General features: G+C 37.6%; 2 protein-coding genes across 3 annotated transcripts; both read right to left on the bottom strand.

Annotated features, from left to right (window-relative positions):
* Window positions 1-270: 270 nt before the first annotated feature.
* On the bottom strand, window positions 271-3487 carry ccnb1 (cyclin B1). The gene is made up of 9 exons (XM_051893893.1): window positions 3320-3487; window positions 2737-2877; window positions 2522-2620; window positions 1690-1872; window positions 1454-1612; window positions 1131-1367; window positions 903-1043; window positions 706-816; window positions 271-599 (listed from the first exon to the last, which is right to left on the bottom strand). The coding sequence occupies exons 1-9, from the start codon at window positions 3476-3478 to the stop codon at window positions 498-500; spliced, it is 1332 nt and encodes a 443-aa protein (XP_051749853.1). The 5' UTR covers window positions 3479-3487; the 3' UTR covers window positions 271-497.
* Window positions 3488-4414: 927 nt separating this feature from the next.
* On the bottom strand, window positions 4415-16282 carry slc30a5 (solute carrier family 30 member 5). Of its 2 annotated transcripts, XM_051893887.1 has the most exons (17): window positions 16142-16282; window positions 15581-15842; window positions 14922-15044; window positions 14758-14824; window positions 13897-13982; window positions 13709-13796; window positions 13523-13610; window positions 13174-13250; window positions 12885-13055; window positions 11535-11823; window positions 11044-11252; window positions 10577-10734; window positions 6946-7075; window positions 6519-6774; window positions 6154-6380; window positions 5649-5777; window positions 4415-4698 (listed from the first exon to the last, which is right to left on the bottom strand). In XM_051893887.1, the coding sequence occupies exons 2-17, from the start codon at window positions 15649-15651 to the stop codon at window positions 4528-4530; spliced, it is 2340 nt and encodes a 779-aa protein (XP_051749847.1). In that variant the 5' UTR covers window positions 15652-15842; window positions 16142-16282; the 3' UTR covers window positions 4415-4527. The 2 variants fall into 2 exon arrangements, with proteins under 2 accessions (XP_051749847.1, XP_051749845.1); XM_051893885.1 differs by lacking the exon at window positions 16142-16282 and having other exon boundaries at window positions 15581-15970.
* Between the last annotated feature and the right edge of the window lie 2524 nt (window positions 16283-18806).

Genomic DNA, 18806 nt, shown 5'->3' with positions numbered 1-18806 from the left:
TGGCCAACCAGCAGAAATTTAAAACTGCAAAATTGTCTTCAGTTAGAAGTGCTTGAGCTACAAATCTTACAAAAAAAAAAAAAAAAAAAGCCAATTTATAGATGTCAACCACAAAGAAATTTGGAACTAGCTTGGAGAAAGCCACGCCAACTCAGGTGGTCATAAAACCAAAGAGCAAAAGCCCAACAGGGATTTGACAATTTGTCTGAAAAAGCAAGCTTGAACCTAGAATGTTTAGCCATCAAAATCACTGTCACCATGAAACACCACTTAAGTTTAAAATGTTAAAATGTTTATTTGAAATCAAATGTACAAGGTTGCATAAACATTTTGAATCATCCAACTTTAAAGATCACCTTTACTCAGGAAATGGCAGTGCAGATGAAAACACCTGTAAAAACATCTTAAACGATAAAAGTTGCAACAGTAAAAGCATGCATAAGTTACAATTTTTACAAGGCAGCACACAGTGCTTAAGTCTCTTCAACAACCCTACACTATGAGATTTGCTTGGCCAGGTCCTTGATCAAGGATGACTTGAGCTGAGAAATTGAAGCAATTCTCATCTGTTTCTGACTGGAATACTTGTTCTTCACAGCCTGGAGGAGAATGCAACACTTTAGTGGGTCACAATACGTTGACACTATACAGCTACTTGAACCGAAGTCAAGTAGACAAACTTAGTATCAGGCTGAAGCCACTTACCAGGTGCTTTGAGAGCCCCTCATTGACCCTCACAACATTTTTGGCAATATGTTGCATCACGGGAACCAGCATATCTTCCGTGTAGCCCATATAATGCTGAAGAGTAGGCGTCTGTAAAGGGCCAAAATGGAACATCATTTAAAAGTGTGTAACCATCTTTAAATGTAGTTACACACCAACACCATCCAAGATCTTACCCAATCACCACAGCTGAAGACCTTCAGGGTGAGGGCATAAGCTGCACTGGCCACCTGGGAGGGAGGAAAGTGGACCATGTCATAGTCGACCATGGTAAGCTCCAGGAAGTACTTGGCCAATGTGTGATGCTCTGCAGTAACCTGCAAGACAAACAATCTTAGCATTAACAATGTGAACAAGCAACAGCTCAGAAGAACTTTTCAAAAGAGACAGGTAAACCAGCTTACATCTCCAATTTTGGAGGCTCTCCTGAGGAACTGTAGTGGCAGAGGTCTTCCAAAACCGAAGTCAAGGACTCTCAGGATCTTCATCTCCATCTCCCGGATCTGACCAGTGGTATAGGCACGGTCTGTCACAAAGGCAAAGTCTGCAATCTCTGGTGGGTACATCTCTTCATACTTTGAGGCAATAAACATGGCTGTTACGCCAACAAGCTGGAGCTGCTTCTTTGGAACTGGATGATCCTGATTGAGGGACAAGTGAAGGCCATTAAAACCAAAGCCTAAAGACTGCATCATGTTGTGATGCAAAAACTGGAAAAAGGACCCACCTGAAGGAAGCGGTCAATGATTGCGACAGTCATGTACATGGTCTCCTGAAGTAGCCTGAACTTAATTTGGACTTGCACAAGCCAGTCAATAAGAATGGCACGCATGTTTCCTGTGACTTCCTTTCCTTCCAGATATTTCGGCCTAACAGCTTGCTCGGTCTACAAGAGAAGCAGAAAAGCTCACCTTGCTGAACACCAGCATTATTATAACAAGCAATGCATATTTTCCTGCAAACCTCAAGCTGACGGAGATACAAATAGATGTCCTTGACATATTCACTGCAAAGCATAGGATTATCATAGTCATCTGCATCCACATCCTTGATATTAAGCAGAACGTCAGAGAACGCCTGACACAGATCATCTGAAGCACAGCCAGAGGTCTCCATGGGAACAGGAGAGGAAGGCTCGGACAAAATCTGCAATGGAAAACTGAAGTGATTTTTTGCATTAAGGCAGAAGAGGATTGAAAGCTTCAGAGCCAGCATTAGGGGCATTAACCTCTGCTGGTTAAAACTAGAAGTCAACGGCAGTGCCCAGGACAGTAACTGTACACTTTAATGAGACCTTGTAAGCGTATGGTTTAAGGTAAAATTGAAAATTTAAAAAAAAAAAAAAAGTGCAATAAACGCAGGGTATTGAAGTACTTCTTTTCTTAGCACCCCCTTTGAACTGTTAAGCCCCCCCCCCTTAGCACCCCCAAGAAGAAAAAAAAAAAATCCTGGAGCCACCACTGCTAGAACTACATATTTGCCTAGTCTACATTGGAAGTTCCCAGGAGTCAGCAAATGGCAGCTAGAGCTAGTCACACTTTCAAGATGCACAGCACATTTTGACCTGTCAAAGTTAATTTGCAAACAAGTTTAAATCTACACAAGTTTGAACCAAAAGTGTACTAACCCCACCCAATGCCAGGAGACTTGGAAAAAGACTCCAAGTAGGCCATTTAGAAACATGTACAAGGAAAGCTACCGTTTTCTTAACTTACTCATGGCACAATGGCTTCTATACTACTGACTTCATATTGTCGTGAACTGACCCTTTAAATGCCGCGCATTAACTGCTCACCTGAATGTCATGCTTAACTTTAGGAGACTCTTTCTTGGGCTGTTGAACCACAGGCGCTTTCTCAGCCACAACCTCCGCGTTGGGTGCAGCCTTCACCTCCTGTTTTAAGAGGTTAAATTACGGTTGAGGGAGGAAAAAAAAAAAAAAAAAAAAAAAAAAAAAAAAAAAAAAAAAAAAGCTGAAAGTGGAGTGTCTGGAGAAAAGACGGCACTTACCTTCTTCCTCAAAGCCTGTCGTGTCTGCGGATTGTTGCCAATCTCCCCCAGCGCGGCCCGGGGTCTGAGTCCGGGCTTGTTCGCTACAGCTGCTTTTCCGGGCAGAGCGTTCTGATTCTCGCTGCTGGCCAGGCGAGTGTTCTACTCAAAACAAAAGTGTCACAGGTAAGCGCTGCATAAAGAGTAGGGTAATTGGTTAAGCGACACAAATGCTGTCGTCTCTTTAAGATATCGCAATAGCAGGTTTAAGTTCTAGGAAACGTTTTTGAGAAGGTTACACGAGGATCGAAAGCATACTAGCCAGTTAACAGCACTAATGCAAACTAAAACTTAGTCTTTAAAATGCATGCACTTTAAGCGTTACGTATTACGCAGAACTTGCAAAGCCTTTCTACAAAAGATATACTGAACTTAAAAAAAACCCCAAGTAAAACCACACACTAACATAGTAACGTACAAGATAAGGAAGTATTTCAGAGCGTTGAGTATCAACTTAAAGACATAATTTGAGCTTTAATATGATAAGACAAATACACTTTTGATAAACAAAACACAAATAAAAAGGCATTTAAAAACAACTTACCCTTGTGACACGGAGAGCCATTATTTCAGGAGGCTTTTTGCTGTGACTCGATGAACAAACTGGTTGATTATACTCAGGCGAGCTCGATGTAACATTGAATTTCCTCTGTGGTTTAAATTGTCGCTCTTTCGAACGTGATTCGCTGGGTTCGAAAATCATTGAGATCTGATTGGCTCAGGCGCACCTGATTTCAATGCGTTACCAGGACAACTAATGACCACGTGACGCCCAGGGGCGGGGATTCCAGTCGAACGTGTTCTTTTTGTAGTGTACTAGAGTTTGCGTGCTTTCCACTGCCACCTTTTGCTGCGGAGCTGCACTTATCCATAAACTTTGTTCTTGAAATATCAACAACATTGCTCACATTGAGAATACCCAACATATGTTCCTATTATGTAACAAGCTGTCACTTATTACTACTTACTCTTAAAAATTATATTAAGAGTATAATTATTAATGTAAAAATAGATAAATGATAATACTATTTACTACTACTGGTACTAATTCAATATAATTATATAATTTGCACACACCTAAACAATTGCAAATACCACACTAATGTTTTTATAGGCTTATATGATCTGTATTACCATCAAAAATTTCCTTTAAATGATGAACATAAGTACTGCTGTTTCTCCAGTACCACAAAAAATGTATAATTTTAAAGTGCACTTATTTGTGCAACCTATTAATTTATGTATTATTATTTGTATAAGTGGTTTGAAACATGTATTCATTATTTGATTTCTTACTTCATGTTACTAGAAAAACTAAATCATTGTGTGATAGGATTTCATATGCCCTGCCAACCCACAAATCAGGACTAGTAATCAGGTCTTACAAAGACCTTGCCTGTAAATATACATTATTAAACAAATAAATGGGTATTATTAAATTATGGCTTTCATTTGTTCACTTGTTTCTGATACGTAATTTTTGTCACTGTATTTCAGTGAATTTTTTTTTATATTTTTATGTATGGTGGAAAACAAGTGATTGTGTCAAAGTAAATTATTGGAATGTGACAAGAATGCAATATAAAATAATATAATATGTTATTGTTTCTAACTGTTAGGAACCAGACAGAGTCTGTGGTAGACATCATAAAATACATTTTTATTAAAACATTTTTTTAATTAAAAAATGAGATTAAAATTACACCTTTGATCCCTTTATTTCGTAGTATTTAAATGTGTTAAAACAAAAGTTTACATGATACATGTGCCGTCTTTATAATATTTCATGGACTCCATCTGTTGTGTCATGGTTAGAACCTCATGGAATCCAGTGCTTAGGCCAGACATGTGCTGGAAGTAAGCCTCTTTTTCCAACTGTATAGTCAGGTTATTAACACCAGCATCCTTCAACACAGCAGACACCTGAGAAAAATTTCAGTGTAAACAATACAAATTGGTCAGTAAGTTACTTTATTTTTGGCCAAAACAATAAAACCAATACATGAAACAACCAAAAATTGTAGGTTATTATACACAAGATCTGAGATCAGAAATGGAGTTTAAGTAATTAAATTACATCTAACTAAAGCTGCGTCCCAGTTCAGAGGCTGGATCCTTCGAAGGCCACATTGCGTCACAGTGGCGTGACACAGGCTGTCCCAATTCGAAAGCTCCTTCAAATGCGGCCTCAAAATGCGTCCTTTATTTCCTGGGCAATGAAGGATGGATCCCTCGCGGCCTAGCCTACCACAGTATTCACTGAATGCCGGTGATGATGACAGGATTTTTTTTTTTTGAGAGAGAAATTGCTGGATTACACTTTTAAATATAAGTACTGGGTTTCAACTTACTCAAATATCTAATGATACAAATGTAAAAAAACAACAACAACAAACTTTGAAGCTGTTCTATTTAGGGATTCACTGATACCACTTTTTCCCCACAATGAGGCCTATACCGATACCTTCACTTTTGGTACTCGCCGATATTGATACCTGTATTTTCACCGCATTTGTAATTTTTAAATATATGTGACCCTAAACCACAAAACCAGTCATGAGGATCAATTATGGGTCAATATATCAAAATACATTTTTCAGATATTTATGGTTGGAAATTTACAAAATATCTTCATGGAACATGATCTTTACTTAATATCCTAGACCATCCTATTTAACCACGTTTGGTCTGACCTTCGCGGACTTCGAATGCGTGGCCTTTGAAGTCCACGTCTTTAGAAGGATTCAGCCTCTGAATTGGGACACAGCTTAAATGTCTAATCCTTTGGTAAAATGGTAATACAAACATTGGAGAGGCCAAACAAATTGTTGTACATTTGTAAACAAGCAATCTTTAAGATGTAGCATTCATACCTGTTGAATAACTCGCTGTTCCACTACATCAGACATGAGCTGGAGATGGATGGTTCCAGCAATGACACTGGCAGAATGTCTCCAGAAGTGTGGATCACGGTAGGATAAAACACCTTCTATTTTCTGAATCTTAGACAAACAAGAAAGCATTAATTAACATGCAATGTAAAGCATTCAATTTGGTAATCCAAAAATTTTAAGCTACATTAACTGGCCAAAAGTTTGGAATTGCAATTTTTAAAATATGCTTTGGAAAGAAGTCTCTTATGCTCACCAAGGTTGCCTTTATTTGATAAAACAAAACAAACAGTAAAACAGTAATATTGAGAAATATTACAATATAAAAGAATGGTTTTCTATTTTAATATATTGTAAAATGTACTGTAATGGCAAAACTTAATTTTCAGCAGCCATTACTCCAGTCTTCTTGTTTTACGCGATTCTTTAGAAATCATCTTAATTATTCCAAACTTTGACCGGTAGTGTATATTTTTTCTATTCATACCTTTTCAAGTGCAAAGTTAAGCTCCTTGTCATTTTCAGGTGGCGTTCTCAGGAGAAGAACCTCACATGCATCTTTTAACAAAGGAATGACACTGAGAAAAATCAGTGTGGCAATGAAGAGTGAACAAATGGGATCTGCGATCAGCCATCCAAACTGTTTGATGAGAATAGTGGATATAATCACACCGACACTACCCAGTGTGTCAGCAAGCACATGTAGAAACACTCCTGCAAACAGAATAAGGACATGTCATCTTCAAAAGTCATTAAAGCATCAGAATTGATAAATGATAATTGACTCATTTCTGGATTAACTAACCTTGTCACATCTATAATAAACACAAATCATACTCATTACAGACCCACCTCGCATATTAGCATTCATTCCCCCTCCAGCAGACCCGTGGGAATGCCCGTGGCCATGAGAGTGACCATGTCCTCCATGACTGTGTCCATGTCCTCCATGGCTGTGTTCTGCACTGCCATGCCCATGCCCGTGGCCATGGTGTGAGTGGCCGTGGTCATGCCCAGAGCAGCTACCTTTGGAGGCCCCATGGGAGTGTGCATGACTGAAGGCACAGATGCCCACCAGATTAACGAGGAGTCCACCAACCGACACTGGCTTTAAGGAACAAATGGATTAAAGACAAGCATGAGCATGAGGTGACAGGATTCATGTGTGAAACTTTGCATCACTTTTGTTCGTTCAACTAGCAAAACCAATTCAAGACACCAACTTGGCAATAGCTTTGTCAATCCTGACAACAATGTCTTGAAGGTTAGCTGTACATACCGTTAGCATATCTGTGTTGATGTTTGGTGGATCGATGACTCTGGTGACTGACTCCACAAACACAAAAAAAGCTATGACCATGAGAAACAGGCCATTGATGAACCCAGAGAGAATCTCCACACGACCGTACCTGAAATGAGACACACTGTTAACAAAAAATGACAGAACAATTCCGTTTTGTCCAATAATCAGGGTTCCCACACCAATGAGTTTCCATGACTTCTCCATCAGTTATGATTCCTGGATCATTTTTAAAAATAACTTTTGATTCAGAATGATTTGCCAATGAATCATTCAGACAAGTTTTGTGAACCAGTTTGAATTCATTGTAAAGAACGTAATCAAGTGATCATAGAAACACAATTTATGATGTAGGACCAAACTTTCCAGGGGAAATGGGTAATTTAAACAAAAACTAAAACATAACACAAGCAAACCAAATTTTTCCAGAAAAATTCTAAAGAAAATGTGAGTGATCCAAAACCCTCCGCCACAATGAGGGTTGTTGTTGGTTGCCTTATGGGTGCACTTCATGACCGTTGCCTTATTGTGTGGTTATTAATGTATTCTGGGTGGTTGCTAACTGAGTCCACTGCCAAGTTTTTATGACAATCTGTTCACTGGATGTGTCTGGATAGGTTCCTTGTTCACTGTAAAAGCCCGGGCCACACCAAGACCACGGTTGGCCGTCTGGCCTATTTTTAAGCGTCGGCTGGCTTAGTTTTTTTGTTGTGTTCTCCACTGTTGGCTCTAATCGGACGACATCATTTTTTTGGGGGACCGATTCAGCATGTTGAATCTGCGTTGGCGCCTTTAGTGAGAGAAAGAATTCTGATTGGCTGTTCAGCTTAGTGAAAAAGTCAGTGCACGAGAATAAAAGCAAAATTGATGAAAGCAAGCAAAGAAGTCAAGAAGGTATAAACAGAAGTCTGTTCTAATTTAAGTCATCTTACCCAAGTATTCGAATGCACAAATATTTTCATAATAACATGAACTGACTGGAATGGAGAAAGTGATCAGCATGATTGACATTCGGGTAAAGCAAGCGCTGCTTTTTATATATGTGTGATATGAACAAATATATATATTTGTATTATATCTATATTGTGTACATCTGCAGTCCTAGTTTTGGTTTCCCTTTTTGAATGGCAAATATAGACTACTGAATTCATACCTGCTGATATAGACAGTTATTTCCTTACATTTGGCAGACAACGCACATTGCTAGTTGACAGTCGTCATTAGGCCTTTTGGTTGAGACGCAGCCGATTAGAGGCGACAACACAGTCAGCTTTCGTTGCTGCTAGTTCAGTGATGTCGGCCTGGTGTTTCCCAGGCTTAAAAGCTAGAATACACTACACAATGCTGGAATGAACTACATGATTTTACAGTAGGTGCTGAGAGTCATAGCAAGTCTGCAGATTTTGCGCAGAGGTAACAGATTTCACCAAAAATCGTGTAGTGTATGATGAACACAGGCATGGACACAGATTTATTTAGCTTCAAACTATGCTTCTATCCAGTCGGAGGATATCAAACGTGTGATATTTTGAGCCAATTTAAAAAAATATATTGTTTTTATTTGTAATGTGTCTCCTAGCAACAAGGTGCATGTTTCTGCGTGACATGGTTGTGTTTGGAACAACTTGAAAGTCTGGTAGAGCCATCCTCAGTGGTTTCATTTTTCCTTGTAACCATTTACAAAGTCAGCAATGATGCCTGATGATGCGATGATGCAATGATCCAATGATGTATGATGCCTAGTTAGTATTTTAAGAACTTTTCAGATTCTAAAAGTCATGCAACGTATTAAGGTGCCTTAAGATGCGGTCACATTAGCGATATTTCAGCGAACTTTTGCCAGCCATAAAATGTCTATTGTCTATTGTCAATAGAATAGCAATGTACTATGCACAGCTAACATATAAGCCACTTTCAAACCAAGCAGCTTTCTGTCAGTCAGCACAGCAAATTCACTTGACCAACTTGAAAATGAGCAAAATCTGTCTGGGGCAGTGTTTTTTCACGGATGACTAAATAAAAATGTGTTTTGAATGACTAAAACTATGACGAAAATCTACTCTAATTTTCGTCAACGAATAAAAACAAGACAAAAATGAAAGAGGGACGATTTGGGAAGATATCCAGTCAGGACTGCTGTCCTGTGGAGTATGAGGTCTCTGCGGAACAAAAGTGGGCGTTTCTGTATTTGTGGGTGTTCCAACTGGTCGGTGTTTATATATCATGCAATGAAATCCCCTTCACCCTACCCACACTCTGTTGTGGGCAAATCAGGTAACGCTCTCAAAAACGCCCCTCTGTTTATGGCCTTGCCCACTGATCATTACTGTCCTGCAGAGACCTGTACTTGGTCCTGTGTGGAATATGCGCACATTTGAAGTGTAATGTGCTGATCTAACAGTGGGAAAACGCGGCGCTGTTGCGCGCTCTACAGGCTCGTGCAGCAGCACTTCAGACTGCTCACAATTAATGAATAGCGCACATTTATGACAAGCGATTGCTTATAAGCTAATGTTGACGAATTATGACAATGTTTACTACACAATGTTTATATGGTAATATGTTTTAGACGGTTGTAAGAATGCATATTTTATCTCCCTCATCTGAACTTAAATGAGCAGCCTGCTTCAGTGCAGACATTTCAGAATAAGAGTCACGGTGTATTTCGGGATGGTTTATAATTATTTTTCCCCGGTCATTGTTATTTTGTTTACACAATAAAATGTATTTAATTTGATTTCTATTTAATCCATAGTAAACTACTGTATCTTCTGTCACAGGAAGGAAAGACTAAGGACATTATTCGACACATTATTCAATATATTTTACAAGTATAAGAGTTATTATAGTTAACTAAACCTAAAACCATAAAAAAACATCATTACTTAAAACTAAAAGACATAAACAAAAAAATTACTAAAACTTTTAACTAAAATTACAATGAAAGCAGAAAAACTAAAAATCAAATCTAATTAAAATTTTAAACAAAAACTATAATAGTACCTCAATGATAAGTGTGTCAATCCCTGACAAGTACTCAATTGAGCTCTCTTTCATGTCTTTTTGCACTTGAACGGTCAAAAACCATACGCTTTGGTGAGTAAAGTACAGTTGGTTGTCATAAGTGAACATAAACAGTTTGGAGAATATCAGATGTGTATCAATGTGTTGGATCTGTGTATTGTTAGAGAAATGCTTACTTAATGCATTACAATTTAACTAAATTAGATTTTAGTTGACAAAATGTACTGTAGATTTAGTCAACTAAAATCTTATGATATTCAGTCAACTAAAACTAGACAAACTAAATGGCATTTTAGTTAAAAGACTATGACTAAAACTAAATCAAAATTTGCTGTCAAAATTAACACTGGTCTGGGGATTTTTTTTTTTTTTTTTGCAAGACTCCAGATTGCACCAATTCCTATCGGAATGACTGGATTTCAATCTCAAGATTTTGCTGCAATGGTAAATGAGACAGCACCTGTGTATGCTCTTTTTTGTGAGCATTTTATTGTCCACAATCCAAATCAGTCTGCTTGCATACAAATGTATAATGTGCATTTATTTCACAAATATGTTATCCTATTAGCAAGCGGCACTACTTTACCCATAGGAATATATCCTTGTTGCTTTCCATCTGGTCATGAGGGCGGCAAACAACCCCAGAACCAAAGCAGAGCAGTCAAACAGCATGTGAAAGCCATCAGAGATCAGCCCCAGACTGTTGGTCCACACACCATAGAAGAGCTCCACAAACGTGAAGGCCTGAACAAAGAACAACAGAACTGTTATCAATATACTGTTAGCAAGTTATATCAGACAGGCAGTTAAAGTAGGACATGGGGGTTACAATTTCAAAGAAGAGAGGGGATTCAATTATATTTTGTTGCTCCAATGCTCTAAATCTTATAAACATTTGAATAATAAAATTCATTTTCTGTCATTATGACAAGAAATAACGAACAATCTAAGCAATTAACATTAAAGCACTTAAACTGAGCATCTTCTACACTTCATGACCAAAATCTAATAAAAACACAAGTTGGAGTGGCCATCCTACAGAAGCTAACGTACCAGGTTGAGACAGAGGAAGTAAAAGATCTGCCGTGAGTCATATTCCTCCAGGATCTGTTTGAGTGAGTCTTTGATGAAGCGAGGCAGAGACTGGGACGTGTGTTGAAGCGCATCGCCCATGAAGTTATAAAGAGGAGTTCCTTCAGGGGAGTAACCCACCAGTGTTCCCTTCTGACCTTTTGAAGAAGGGGCTGACAGTATGCTATCAGCTGAAAACATCAAATGGTACATTCAATTAGGACAAAGTAAAATGTGCTGCTTTCAATTAGTTTTACTTCTACACCTTTTTATTGATGTCATTAAATAATCTGTTTCAACACTATGATGATAGTATTTACTTCTTCCACTTTTTTTATTTAGCACAAACTCCTTACATCTACACCCTATCGTAGACTTGACATTTACATATCAGATTGGTTCTGTGATGGGGGAACATAAATCTTTCAAATACATTCCTTGCATTAAATCTTCTATCATAGATAATAACTTACCCATGATGAAGAAGCAGGCGCTGACCAGCACTCCACCAGACAGCACATGCTCAGTGCTACTCTGCTGGCCTGGCTTACTTATCACTCTGAGCTGGTCGGTTAGCGGGTGGGTCCAGAAGTTTGCCAGCAGCAGGCCACTGAGGAACAGGAAGATGGAGCCATATCGAGCACAGCGTGAGGTTTCCAGCTTTGCCGTGCAGATGGACTCCACGTAAAAGTCCAGTATCATCACAGAGAAGATGACCATGGCAAAAGGCAAGATGAGCCCGGACCAGGATTCCACCTTACTCTGCGGATTTCCATTTTAAAAACGGTCAAGAACTTACAAGAGTGTCTGTATTGTTTTAAGCATTTATAATAAGGCGAATGCATCTGAAGATGGTGCACTGTTTTGGTTTTATACAGTTTATACTGACTTACACTCTCAAGTGCTAACTTATTCCCAATGAAATCAAATTTGGAGTTTTGTGGCATTTAGTCCATGTCTGTTAATTTTTGACTCCTTAAAGTTGACAAAATAAACTCAACTGATAAACACAAGTCTGCTGTCTTTCTCATTTTGGAAAAGAGGCCAAAATAATGTCTCATGTTCACATTGGCACAATTTAAAAATAATTTGCACAAATTTATCTAATAATAAGCTCTGTAGAATGAGGATATTGGGAGGGACATATACATTATAAATATCACCTGCCATCAACTAGTAATAAATAGTAGTAATAAATTAAAAGCAATTGGCTTTTTAACATAAAATAAATGACAATTCTTTCTATACAATATGTTCCTACCACAATTTCCTGTTTCAATAGAAAATAATTCAACACAGGAAAGTAAATGGGTACGTAAAGCTACTTCATGTGGTCTTTAAATATAAATGATGCCAATAAACCAGTGATTCTCAAACTTTCTTGACTCAAAGCCCCCCCCCCCCCCCCCCCCCCCCCCCCCACAATTACTATTTTTTTTTTTATCATATTCATATTTGAGAGATTGATATAAATAGAAATATAACATAACTAGAAATATTATTTATTATAAAAATGGCCATAACATTTTAAGATTTTATTCATTTACATGACTCTTCTAAGCCTAGATATCACTTTTAAAGTTAGGCTAACTCATATATCCAGGTTTTCCAAGGAACCCTGCTTCTTCAAATGAAAACAAAGAGTTCTTGAATGGGAAAATTAAAAAAAGGAATATCTATTTTTGGTTGTTTTAGGTTATTTTAAACAATTTTAGTATATTAACGTATATAATTTTAGTATAAAATAATTGAGGCCCCATTGGAAGTCTGCTGAGCCCCTCTTGAGATCGACCACAGTAAACAAAGCTTCTGCTGGTTGTTACCTCAGTGGTTGCAGACAGCACTATGACCCAGGGCAGCAGAACTACAGCGGACACAAGGTTAGATAAAGCATATAGGCGTTTCGCGCCCCCAATCTCCATTGATAATTTTCTAGATGCCGTGTTGAAAGCCACCTTCAGGCACAGAGTTAGAACCAGCAGAACCACTCCACCCTGCTCAGAAAATGAGAGTTAATCACCACGATCTCACTGATCCTTCATCTGAGTCTGTACTGTAGTAAACAATAACAACACTCTTAAAGATTTAAAAAAAAAGTGATCAAAAACACACCTTGTGGTCCGCCACACCTAAAAATGCAATCCCTGTGTACAGCGCATGGGTAAGAGCACTGTCATGGTGCCCCTCAGCTTAAATAAATAGAGTTAAGGATTATACAGTTGTAGATAAAACTAAAAAGTAAACATTTCCAAATACACATTCATGATGATATTGTGAACGATTAATCTGTAAATGTCATTCCAAAAATGTAAGAACTTGCTCCACCATATTTCTTTTTTGTTGGAAAACAGTTATCATTTTTGCCATTTTGCCTGCAAGGTGTCATTAAAGGGGCGGAACTGACACACTTCACCTTGATATAATAACAGTGTATACATTTCTGGTACAGTGGTAAGGATACGGTGCTCTGCCATCTTTGCCATGAGATCATCATTATCAAAGAGCAAAAGGCAGATCACAGCAATTATGAATAAAGCAGCACCCCTTGTCTATAAAAAAAAAAAAAAAAAAGCAGCACATGGAAATGTGTCAGCTGGTATATATGGTTCGTTCTGAGATATGGTTATGATTTCTCTAGAGTTCTGACCTTAGAAGGTCCCCCTCCAGAGCTGGTGAAGAGAACGCTGAGGAGAGAAATCACCACCAGATCACTGTGCTCAAACAGCAAAAGGGTCCTGAAAGAAATCCCATCAGTTTAGGCCAAATGCTTGAAATGCTAAATAACAGAACAAAAATAAGGAACATATTTATTTTATATTAAGCACAAAGACATACCTTAGTGGCCCACAGAGTGTCAACCCAAAGAAACCCAACAGGGAAATGACACAGCTCATGACAGCATGTTTGAAGATTTTGATCCACTGAAATCAGAAGTTAAACAAATGAAGTCAGGCTGCCATGCAAAATAGGTCCACGTGAAATGACATTTGCAATCCATTTTACTTCCATAACACAACCAGAATGAGCATTATATGCTATTATTGCTGTATTTTTTAATGCATCAACAATAGCCAGTATTAAATTTGGCTACTGGCTAGCAGTTGATGTTGTACTATATACAGTGTACTCACTTTTGTGGCCAGCGGTTTAGACATTAATGGCTGTGTGTTGAGTTATTTTGAGGGGACAGCAAATTTTCACTGTTATACAAGCTGTACACTCACTACTTTACATTGTAGCAAAGTGTCATTTCTTCAGTGTTGTCACATAAAAAGATATAATAAAATATTTACAAAAATGTGAGGGGTGTACTCACTTCTGTGAGATACTGTATGTGCATTGATTACTGTTTATGTGAATAAAAGCCTAAATTGAATCTGTTCATCACAGTATAAGGCGATCATGTCTCTTCAGAAGATTTGGATTAAACCACTTATTTATATGGATCACTTTAACAATATCTTTATGAATGTTTTTAATGTGTGGAATGTTATGGTTGCATGGACTTTCAAAGGATAGACTAAAGGATGAGAGAATATTAAAAATATTTCATGCATTTTGAAGATGAACGAAAGGGCTTTGACATGACATGAGGGTGAGTAAATGATGACAGAATCATAATTTTTTATAATCTAAGTGATAAGAGTTTTAAAATTGAGGAATTTAAAAGTTAAACTAGAATTAGAAGAACTTTACCTGTCTTTTTGGGATCATTTTTCCAGATGAGAATGGCTTTTGAAAGAAAACCAGTATCATTGCACACCTATGCAGAAAACAGGAGGTATTTATATGATCAGAAATACTGTAAGTAAACAATCATAACACTTGTATTTTTATACATGTGTGATGTCACTCCTTACCCCATTTTCAAAATAAAGAGAAACTGTACAATATGCACAACTTTGAGGAGATCATATGACTCAAATATCCCAAAAGCCTTCAGTAGCTTGGTAAAGTAGAGTAATACTATGTACCGGGTCAGTCTGGAAAGAAAGAAAGAAAAAAAATAACAACATTCAGTTGATTCAAAGCAGAAAATTACACAAATAAAGCTGAGCTATTCTTATCAAAAAACAAAACCTACAATTACCATAAAATACCATGGAAAACATAGCAATGCCATAGGTTTGGGACACTACCATTATGGTAATACCAAAGCATTCTCTTGTCTACCACATTCAGAAAGACCATGCAGACACCTTAAAAAGTACTAAAGTGATATGTACAGTGTCAGGATGCATCACATAGTAATGTTATGTATGGTACAAATATGTATGGTACAAAAACATACAATGGACAATAGTATTTACTGGTATTTCAAGAATACTGAGGTAGCCATTCAATAGATAATCCCCTAAAAGACATTAGCAATTACAAAAACTTTGTTTTCTTAAACATGGTACCGTGGTAAAAGCAGCGTCACCATCTCATAACATCAGTGTTACATCGTACTGCCATATACATAGTGCTAGTTGTGTAAGAGAATTTAGTGTAATATTTGGACACACTTCTGTCTTACCTGGCATCTGGAGCCTCAACTCGCCCCAACTTCCCACTGGAAATAACATTACTGCTGTATTTTTCATCCATACTTCGGCTGTTGTGTGTTTATTTCTTAGATTTTTCACTGTTTATCTAAGAGCTCATCTTTGAGAAACAAAAGCTGTTATCTGCCTAACTGCGTTAGCCTGTTTAGACAGCTGAAACCGCAAATAACAGCACAACTCAGGGCTCTTTGGTGCTGAAAACGCTAATGTACTGGTAATCCACAGCGGTGAACCCTGAAATAAAAAACCGTTGATTATCGAAATACATTCTGAATGATATATCTATTTTCACTGGCTAGCAGCTACATTATGAACTGAGGTGGTAGTTGAAGTGACGTGAACATTTCCTCACATATGGCTACCATCTATGAAGCCTTTCAAAATAAAAGTCATGTATCGCCGAGACAATTCACATAAAATATACAAAATATATTATTTCTGAATACAGAAATTATAATTTTATTGCTAATTGTGATATATGTTAAATGAACCATAAACAGAAAATTATATGCCTTTTGATTTAAACATCTTACTTTGACTTTTCAAGAGCTTTGAAATCCGGTTGTAACGTCATGATCCATGTGTAAAAGCTGCGTTTCAGAGATTGGCTGTGTTCGAAATGGCACAGTAACTTACTACTTAATGATTACTGCCCAGCATACAGTGCATAGTGCCTACTATTTTTCTAAGAACAGTGTGTGAAATAGTATACAATATGTAACGAATAATGTTTTAGTAGTATGCTACAGTGCTGTCACATGACAAACATTGAACATTAATTCAACACAGCTTTGCAGGTTGTTGCCTTACAAATAAATAAATGTGCTAACCATTATTTTTTATGTGGAAACCTGAGTGAAAATGTCCTACCTTTCGACTGTCCTTACCAACGGTCTTGATCTAACCCATAAAATTCTGTTTGTTGGTGTAAAGTCCAGTTGAGTTGGTGAAATATTTCACTTAAAAGCAGTTGATTAAATTAAATTTTGCTCAGCAAAAAATGTACACTGAAAAAATGTTAACAAAAAAAAATGTGCTTAATGTGGTGACGTAAATTAACTGGTTTGACTCAAGTTAAAAATATAATTAGCCTACCATGATTGAATCAAATTCACTAGGTTAGCTAATTTTAATGGTTCAGGTAACAAATTGTGTGTAGAATACTGTGTAGAATACTTCAATTATATAGGTAAAAATAACTCATTATAGTTGGGTTTTCCAAAACATCACAAATAATTCTCCTAAGATTTATGATAGATTATTCCATTAGGTAAACAGGCTATATTTTGTCAGCATAAATATATATATATTGATATGCTAATAATATATGGTTTTATTTGTCAAGAGAATATTTCATATAACTAACTCAACCCAGGCAGCATCAAAATTATAATTTGAAGTTTCAGATAAAGCACATATGTTACTATGAAGTGCACATTTCCCAAAAACAGATTGGTCATCATTACAAGACCTGTAATAGTTGTGGGAATGTATCAACGTTCTGTTCCAGTATCTTAACATATGGCCATGAACTACTATGGATACATTTGGTAGATCATAAACCACTACTATTGTTTATTTTAGGACACTTTTGTCTCTAGTTTACATGTATATGTGTACTTACAAAAGTGTAACATTTATAATTATTCGCCGCCTCCAGTTCACTCACGCCACACTCTTCACAAAGATGAAATGTCACATGGAGCACATTGCATTGTGGGAAACAGTATCCCATGCAATGTCCTCAGATGCATACATCAGATTTCAGCAAATGTAGTAGGCAATCCAGGAATTCCATGCATACAGAAAATTCACATACTATTCATGGTATACACATTGCACACTGCAGTATAGTAGGAGTTGCATCTTAGTGTGCAATTCCAAACACAGCTTCCATACTGATTTCAGTGTACTTGAGTTGTATTTAGCAGATTCTGGCAAATATAGTAGGTCATCTGGGTATTCCATGTGTAACCCCTTTACCCTCACCCCCCTAAACCTCACTCCCATCCGGGTCATGGCACCAATGTAACCCCTCTACCCAGGTCCTACTCGCCCCGCTCTGCACGGGCCTCGAACCCAGGTCTCTGGCGTAGGAGTCGGACGCTCTAACAAGGAAGCTAAAGGCTGCAACCCCTAGTGTCAGTCGATAGAGCATCTCTTGAGATCAGAGGAGTGAGGTTTACTTGCACAGCGACTACTAGCTGGCCTCCGTTACACATGCATACAGAACATTTGCATACTACGCGCATTATAGGTACTGCAGAAATAGTAAGAGTAGTATGAAAGTGCCATTTTGAACACAGCCATGGTCCTCACACGAGATTCAAGGGGCGAGGTTGGATCATACCTGTCAACACTCCCGTTTTTCCCGGTAGTCTCCCGTATTTCACACCCATCTCCTGCCCCCCTCCCGTTTTGCTATTTCTCCCGGGAAACTCCCGTAATTTGTATGGCCCAAACCTCGTTATATGAATAATCACATAAATATATTCCAAGGTTATTCCAATCAAGGCAAGCATCACAATAAACCTCACAAGAATCGAAAATGGGCTTCTTTCCCATAAACTGGAGTGAGATAGACATCACGTCTCTGTCGCGATCTTTCCTGGCGTTCTGTGGCGCGTGACAGTGCCATCAGTTCAAGCAGAGCGCACGAACCGATCATCTCTTCTACTTTACTAGTTACAACATGAAATAAACATGAATGAACCTCTGAAGGTATGTTGAAAGATACAGTACAACTTAACAAATCCGTATCATGTCTCACGTAATTGCTCAATGAGTGTTTCAACCGCGGAAAGACGTCAATAAAACAGATTGTGAAAAATGTCACATTTACTGTCCCCTTTACCTCAGAAAATCCGTACAGTGTCCAAAAACTTGTTAGTCAGCTACAAAAATGAACTTAGAGAGGAGCATTTTGCTAAATATATGCACTATAGGCTATTGCATATCCCTTATATTTGTGCTTAACATGTTCTTCAATATTGAATGTATGTTTGAATAAATCCGTTTTATGACAGCCACCATTTAAATGTTTATATTGGCTAAAAAACGAGTAGAAACATAATTAAGTCATTAAAAATGTATTATAATGTTGTTTTTAAAACTTCTTTATGTTCTTTATATAGCTTACAAATCGATTAATTTGAACCTTTAATAATATAATGATGTACCAACTGTTGCTAATATATA

This window comes from Ctenopharyngodon idella, chromosome 5 (assembly GCF_019924925.1).
Source record: "Ctenopharyngodon idella isolate HZGC_01 chromosome 5, HZGC01, whole genome shotgun sequence".
Taxonomy (NCBI): Eukaryota; Metazoa; Chordata; class Actinopteri; order Cypriniformes; family Xenocyprididae; genus Ctenopharyngodon; species Ctenopharyngodon idella.
This window is presented reverse-complemented; position numbering and strand designations above follow the sequence as displayed.

What these genes read in the sequence shown, in the direction of transcription:
- ccnb1 (XM_051893893.1), bottom strand. Translation starts at nt 3,478, where the DNA reads ATGATTTTCGAACCCAGCGAATCACGTTCGAAAGAGCGACAATTTAAA. An exon ending in TGGCTCTCCGTGTCACAAGG is followed by an intron (nt 2,878 to 3,319) that starts GTAAGTTGTTTT and finishes TGTTTTGAGTAG; the next exon opens with AACACTCGCCTGGCCAGCAG. An exon ending in AAGTTAAGCATGACATTCAG is followed by an intron (nt 1,873 to 2,521) that starts GTGAGCAGTTAA and finishes TTTCCATTGCAG; the next exon opens with ATTTTGTCCGAGCCTTCCTC.
- slc30a5 (XM_051893887.1), bottom strand. Translation starts at nt 15,651, where the DNA reads ATGGATGAAAAATACAGCAGTAATGTTATTTCCAGTGGGAAGTTGGGG. An exon ending in GTTGAGGCTCCAGATGCCAG is followed by an intron (nt 15,045 to 15,580) that starts GTAAGACAGAAG and finishes CTTTCTTTCCAG; the next exon opens with ACTGACCCGGTACATAGTAT. An exon ending in AATGAATGCTAATATGCGAG is followed by an intron (nt 6,381 to 6,518) that starts GTGGGTCTGTAA and finishes TTCTGTTTGCAG; the next exon opens with GAGTGTTTCTACATGTGCTT.